The sequence below is a fragment of the Rosa chinensis genome, chromosome 4 (assembly GCF_002994745.2).
Source record: "Rosa chinensis cultivar Old Blush chromosome 4, RchiOBHm-V2, whole genome shotgun sequence".
In the NCBI taxonomy this organism is placed as follows: domain Eukaryota; kingdom Viridiplantae; phylum Streptophyta; class Magnoliopsida; order Rosales; family Rosaceae; genus Rosa; species Rosa chinensis.
Window position 1 is genome coordinate 57,309,674 of NC_037091.1, and position 7,525 is coordinate 57,317,198.

A 7,525-nucleotide genomic window follows, 5' to 3' on the forward strand; every position below is an offset into this window, starting at 1 on the left:
TCTGAGTCACGAGATGGATCACTTGTCGGCGACGACGACATGATCGCTCTCCCCTTCTATTGGTTTGCGAGTGGGCTAAATGTCATTGGGCTTGTTTGTTGTTGGGTTTTGTTATTTACTTCCTTGCTTACGTACCTTTGACCCATATTTGGGTCTTTGTTTGTAAGTTTGTGTTTGTGATTCAATAAAACTCTATGAACCGCCAAAAAAAATGTTAGGGTTTGTCTCGGTAGGTTTGAATAGAACATATGGAGAAAAGGTGATAGACCATATTAAAATTAAAATTAATGGGAATCAATCTTACGCATGTAAATGTCTATCTCGGTGTTTGGCACGTAACAATCTGCTAAGAATCAATGTAGGACAATTATGACAGAATATAGGCATTATAGGGAGCACTCAATATTATACAATCCCACATGCCAGAGACGGTGGTAGACCTAGTTAGAAGAAAAGAAAAAAAAAATACAATAACAACTATATCCAAGAAATAAATCGAATTAAGAAGTTTTGAGAATCGATTATATACAAGTACGTGACAGCACATAGTTACAAATGAGAATCGATTCTTGAATATGCTTATGCAAATCATGTGAGGTATAAAACTACTATATATTTCCAATGGCAATGGAGGGTTAACATTGATCTAATTAATCATGAGCTAACCAATAGATATGAACTGCCCGTTAGCAGCAAGGTCCACCCAAGTAGGTACTATTATTATATTATACCGTTGGCATTTGGCAAACTAATCTTGCTCAACTCACTTTGTTCTTATGACAAAAAAAAACTCACTTTGTTCTTCCTCGCCTTTATCCGCCCAACTTAGCTTAGCTTACCTTTGCTTAGCTTGTATACAATGATGTCTTTCGACACTTTTCAGCTAACTAAAACCCTTTTAATTATGATTTAGCTCATCAACTAACCCTTTTTCTTTGCCCTGGAAAAGTGTCAATATGTCTGTCTTCCTAAAGACTGAAAAGGAAGATGCAAGAAAGCCATGCATGTGCTCTTGTTGGAAAGCTAAGCCATGCATAAAGCTGTTTGCCGTGCTCAATTTTTCCTAGTTTTCTCTTATGCAACAGGAACACCGAAGAGAGAATTCCCTAATACAATTGGAATTTAGAAAGATCTCGATCGAAGTTAAAATATTGATCCGGCAAGAAATTAGCTTCTCAAGAGACTGAGTAATGAAACGAATCTAGTCAAATAATTAATGAAAAGAAAATAAGAAACATATAATAATTTATCATACTTCATTTGTGGCTTCAGAATATGGGACATTTATTAAACTTAATATCGATAACCCGATACTAACTAGTCCGGTATAGCTCAAAACAAAGTTAACTGAACGAAAGTCTGAAACAGTGAAACCAATTTTCGATCATAAGAACCCAGGTTAATAAAACCAACAGAGTATGTCAATACTAATAGAAACAAAACTTCTGTGTTTCCCACTTCAAATGATACCAGAAAATAATCAAATGCATGTAACAAGAACAAGTCGATCGATGGTGTGGCCAGGTATCTTCCTTTGGTTTTCCCGTCAATCAAACTTCAGCCAACTGGTAGAGAGGCTATTAAATTTTATTTCCACTACAAGTCAGACGTGCCAAAGCCAAAAATATCAAGAACAAGTCTGTAGTTGACGTTGAGTCGTGAGTCATAAGTCGTCGCTTCGATCACGCTCCATTACTCCCAGAGTCTGAATTGACCTTAAGCTTGGGTCAAGTCGTCACTGCTCTATATAGTTACTTAATTATTTGCCAAGAAGTTTAGGTTAATTTATTTTTTTAACAGTGATCTGTTACTTTCACAATCTAGTAATTAAACCATTGTAGTTGTCAGCTAGCTGCTTTCATGGCCACAGATGGCAGATTCTGAGTCTGCGCCAAGACTTTCAAGTATGGAAATTCATACAGAATTACAGATATTAAAGTCCAAATCGAAGAGAAAGGAAATGCCCTAGAAAGCTCCAGCTCCATTTTGGCTTATATACGCAATCGAATATGGATGCTCCGATCGACATCCTGGGAGAGAGAGTATATATATATATATATATATATATATATATATATATTCGGATTAGGATTTAAACACATGGAGAAGTGGAGGTGGTTATTTCGATTACATCTACAGCTTTATCCATTAATTACGTGTATATAGCATGCACTTCATGGTTTACCAGTCTTAATTCTAGGAAGGAATTGTTCCAACTTCGAAGTTCGAACAACCAGTACTCGTTTTTGAAGGGGCGCTTTCTTCTTTAATCTTTTGGCAGTAGAAGAGGTAATTTGTGGGGGGGAGAGCGATTGCACACTAATTACTATACTGTTCTAGCTTGGTTAATTTAGGATTTAGAATAAAGCAATTTTGTAAATAATTTATTCTCACGCAATTAATCAAAGATCAAACATTAAGACTGTGGTATTTGAACTGAAATTTATTCGAGCGAGTTTTCATTTGAATTCTATTTCATATGAGTTTACAGTTTACTCATACGTACCTCAACAATAAGATATTATTCTTTTGTAAAATGAGGATTTTTAATTATAGTTGTTAAAAACATTTGAGTTTGGAGACAAGTTAGTGTACTGGTGGGTATGAGATACCCTCATTTACAACTATTTGAACAAAAAATTACAAGTATTTGAACCAAAATTACAACATTGAGAACAAAAGTTACCATATTCATTTATACTATTTACATATAGTTAAACAAAAATTACAGCATTGACAACGAATTTGTTCAAAAACTTGTAAAAATGTCATAAGAGGTGTAATTACCATTATTAGAACTAAAATTACAACATTGACAACGAATTTGTTCAAAAACTTGTAAAATGTCGTAAGAGGTGTAATTACCATTATTATAACTAAGATTACACAAAGTAGGACTCACTTTGATAACAAAATTTGTTCTCACTTTTATAAATGTGGATATGAGATACCCACCACTACACTAGAATTTCCCTTGAGTTTGATCCAATTTACTCAACTTCACTATGGTTTTGAAAGAAACTTTTTTTTTTTAAGGGTTGATTTTATTAATAATCAATCCATGATAGACAGACCTGAATCTAACAGAACTTACATAAGAAATTTCGAGACAAACCGAATAACCTATCTAAGCCACAACTAAACTCATTAATATCCAAATGGATGTTTACTACACAACAAGCCTAATATAAGAGAGTAATCTCGCTCTCTAAACTTAACTATTCAATTAACAAAAGAATGTCATTACTTCCATCCCATTATCGAAGTGGATCCAAAAGAAAAATAATAAGAGTTCAATCTTATGAAGGAATTTCGTAACAGACATGTACTTAAAATGAAACAATAAACTACCTAATGAAAATAGAGAACATAAAATGAATAAGATGACAATGATAATGGAGTTGGACTCGTTACGTGTGATTGAACCGGTCAAAGAAAGAAAAGTATACTGAAAATCGCAACTTTAGGTGACCGCGTCACCAGAATCACCACCATTCAAGCATATTCATCCACCCATATAGATCGATCACAGAACACACAATTGAAAAAGAGAGAGCAGCAATACAATAATGAAGAAGACTTAACAGAGTTGATCAATTTAATTAAGTGCTAGAAAATAATTTGAGTAACACAATGAATGTACAATGATTATAACCCATGTGCTTCTCTGGAATCAATAGAAGCAAGCATCTAAATTATCTAACCCTCGAGTCCTCAGCGACAACATTTTATTTGGCCACCACCTACCATCTTTCTCTACCCTCCGTCTTCTATTCCAACGGAGAACCTAATCTCCCAAACCTCATGGTGGGATCCCACACGATTCCCCTCAAATACCACCCTTGACCTTTTCTATTTATTCCTTCTTTTCTTTGCTTAATCAAACTCATTTTCATTCACATTCCAAATCAACTTTGTACTGATTTTGATTTGGTATGAGTTTGTGCAAAAAGTTAAAATATAAAGACAAAGTGAAATGCAGAGTAATACGCTGACTCAAATAATGTCGTATCATATTCGTATTAGCACCTACTACTTTTAATAAATTTTAGTTAAGTAAGGATATCAACTATGAGTCCGTTTAAGTTGATCAAGAATCTCAACTACTCTTGATGACTCGAACTCCCGTATTATATCACTCACAATAATCAGTCGATCAAGTTCATATTTGAGTTAAATTCGCCATTGAAATCTACTGCCTTTACCGAGTTTGAGTTGATTAAGGATATGCATGAGTCCGTTTGAGTTATCAACTATCCCTAATGACCCGTACTCCTGTTATAGAAATTACTAATGGTTTTGTAAACCCTGCTCAATAGTAGTTTAACAGTTTAACCCCAAGGTAATTAGTAACGGCAAAGCGGGTAGCCCAAAAAGGGGCCCAAAACGGTCGACCTTGAAATACACGTCACAAAAATAAGAAAAGCGAAGGAGAGAGTTCCAGGTGTCGGGGAGCTGGCTGGAAATACGCAAAAATTCCCACCAATTATCAGGAGGAGACGACACATGGTCATGGCGTTACTTAATTAATGTCTTGAGCCAGTCCTCCGCCTCGACCGCGTTGGGCCCCACCACGCCAGACCCAGCCAAAGCCGTTTCTCTTCCGCATTATCGAAATGCCCCTTCTGCCCCTGGGACACGGCTCCCCACGCGAGAGGGCATTACCGTAAAAGGGGACATGTGTGTGTGTGGGGTAGAAGACAAGCGAAACGGCTCCATTTTGTAGGTGGTGTAAAAAGTGTTGCGTTGTGTTGACAACTGCCACCCAATACCAGAGTGGCCACAGCCCAACAACAACAACAACATCATCATCAACAAAGCCTTCACCTTTCCCCTCCAACGTTCCTTCTCTTATTCTCTCCTTCCGATTCTCCTCAATCACCAAAAACCCAAACCCCAAAAACGTGTCAAACTCTCTCTCTGATCTAAAGGATTCAGCTTTACCCGCTCCCGCTTGCCAAAGGGGCTTGCTGGAGATCTCGGCAGAACTGAATCGGAGCCGGAATCTGGTTTCGGGCGCTGAGCATTTGGATAATTTGATCGATCTAAAGAATGTGGTGGATGATGGGTGAAGGAGGAGGTCCTTACTGCTCTAAGAAGACTGACGATTACTGCGCTGATGTTTGTGGCCAGGTATGCCCCCTTTTTTTCCTGCCCTCGATTGCTCCGATAATGTAGTCGCAGTGGGATTATGAGCATCTGCAGATTTTGTGTTTTAAGGCTATGAACTGACTAAGATCAATTTTACCATATTTTAGTGGGTTTGATGTTTGTGTGGCTCTGATCAGATATTCCAGTGTTTGGTTATCAGATCAGAGAAAAAAAAAAACCTGCTTTTCTCTTTGGTATGTCAAATAACATATTCTCTATTGGAAAATCATGGAATTTTTCACCTTTATTCTCTTTGGTTGTTTGATTAGCCCTATGACTAATTTGGGCATAGATTTATCTCAAATGTTTTTCTTGGTGCTCCATTAAGTTTTCTGTATCTGGTATCAGCGTCCTCGGACCGCAAAGTATTGGCAAGTTGAAATCCCAGTGCCACCGTTTTGGTTGTCGCCTCAACTAAGTGAATATTGTAGCTTTCACTGTTTTTTTTTTTTACACAATTCCCATCTTCTTTTGGTTCCTGGGAAAAGTCAGGGTGAACCTATAGAAATACTGCTATAACAAACTATCGTTGTGTCCTTGAATCTGAATTATTGAAAGCTCTATGAATTCTTTGATTGGTGAATCTCTTGGTTTCTCATCTCTGTGTCCTTTACTATTTTGCAGGAATCAGGTAGACTACTAAGCATGTCAAGAGTCCGCTGCATTCTCCGTGGGTTTGATATAAGAGCTCTCATCCTTCTCATTATGCTTATTCCGACATGCATCTTTGGCATATATGCGCATGGACAGAAGATCTCATACTTCTTGCGGCCACTATGGGAATCACCACCCAAACCTTTCCATGATATCCCACACTACTATCACGAGAATGTGTCAATGGAGAACCTCTGCAAACTTCACGGTTGGGGCATCCGCGAGTACCCTAGGCGTGTCTATGATGCTGTGTTGTTCAGTAATGAGATGGACATCCTTACAATACGATGGAAAGAATTGTACCCCTACATAACGAAATTTGTTCTCCTGGAGTCAAATTCAACATTTTCTGGAATTTTCAAGCCTCTGCATTTTGCAAAGAATCGGGAGCAGTTCGATTTTGTTGAACCCCGGTTGGAATATGCGACAGTTGGAAGAACAGCCAAGAAAGGGGACAACCCATTTGTTGAGGAGGCATATCAGCGGCTACAATTGGACAACCTTCTCAAACTTGCTGGTATTACTGACGACGACTTGTTGATAATGTCGGATGTTGATGAGATCCCAAGCAGACACACTATCAATCTCCTGAGGTGGTGTGATGATATTCCTGACGTCCTTCATCTTCGGCTGAAGAACTATCTTTATTCCTTTGAGTTTCTTGTGGACAATAACAGTTGGAGGGCCTCAGTACACAGGTATCGAGAGAATGTGACCAAATATGCGCATTTTCGCCAGACAGATGACGTCCTGGCAGATGCAGGGTGGCATTGCAGCTTTTGTTTTCGCAAAATCAGTGAGTTCATATTTAAGATGAAGGCATACAGTCACAATGATCGTATCAGATTTAATAAGTATCTCAACCCTAAAAGAGTTCAGGAAGTAATCTGCAACGGAGACGATCTGTTTGATATGCTTCCAGAAGAGTACACATTCAAGGAAATCATCGGCAAAATGGGCCCTATTCCTCATTCCTACTCAGCTGTTCATCTCCCATCCTATCTGTTGGAGAATGCAGAGAAGTATAAATTCTTGTTGCCTGGGAATTGCAGAAGAGATAGGGAGTGAGCTTATCTTTCCAGTAAGTTTTTGATGTCTGCTGTAAAGATAGTTGGTCATGCAGCTTCTGTGACTCCTCATGATGGGTTCAACCGAACAACGATGACTGTGGTGTATCGCTGACATAGCTGTCCCTCATTCTCAGCTACATTTATATCTCATTCTTTGGAAATGTTTCGGGTCTGGACAGACTTCTGGGTATTTAGGGTAATGTTGTGTACATAACTTTTACTGGAGTTCTGTTTAGTATAAGGTGGAGCATGCCTATCTACTGGAATGGAAGCTGCGCTTGAATCAGTAGTCACAAGTCTTATGTTCTCTTAGCTTTGAGATTGCATGCTTCCTGGATATACTGAACTTATAAGTACAAGGGTGCCTCCCCTTGTTGGGAAATTTTGCTTATGAGATAATATTCGTTTATGCGGTGAAACTGACTTTCTTTGTGACATCTGAATTGCTCTTAGATCTTTTGTTTGATCAAATTGCATAATATATAGTGCAGTCTGTGCGACCTTTCCAGTGGTATGTTCATCTTGTCAGGTCTTTGTTTAGCAATAGTTAACCTTGCATAACTAGTATAAACCATAAAACATACATTCAAGACAAAATCTGGCATTTTAAATTTGATACTAATACATGTGGGAAATCCAGGGAACGCAGA

At 38.0% G+C, this 7,525-nt stretch overlaps 1 protein-coding gene across 1 annotated transcript; it reads left to right on the top strand.

The window, feature by feature from the left end:
* Positions 1–4,719: 4,719 nt before the first annotated feature.
* LOC112197347 lies at positions 4,720–7,312 on the top strand. Its single transcript, XM_024337968.2, has 2 exons — positions 4,720–5,133; positions 5,776–7,312. The coding sequence occupies exons 1-2, from the start codon at positions 5,053–5,055 to the stop codon at positions 6,871–6,873; spliced, it is 1,179 nt and encodes a 392-aa protein (XP_024193736.1). The 5' UTR covers positions 4,720–5,052; the 3' UTR covers positions 6,874–7,312.
* The last annotated feature ends 213 nt before the right edge of the window (positions 7,313–7,525 follow it).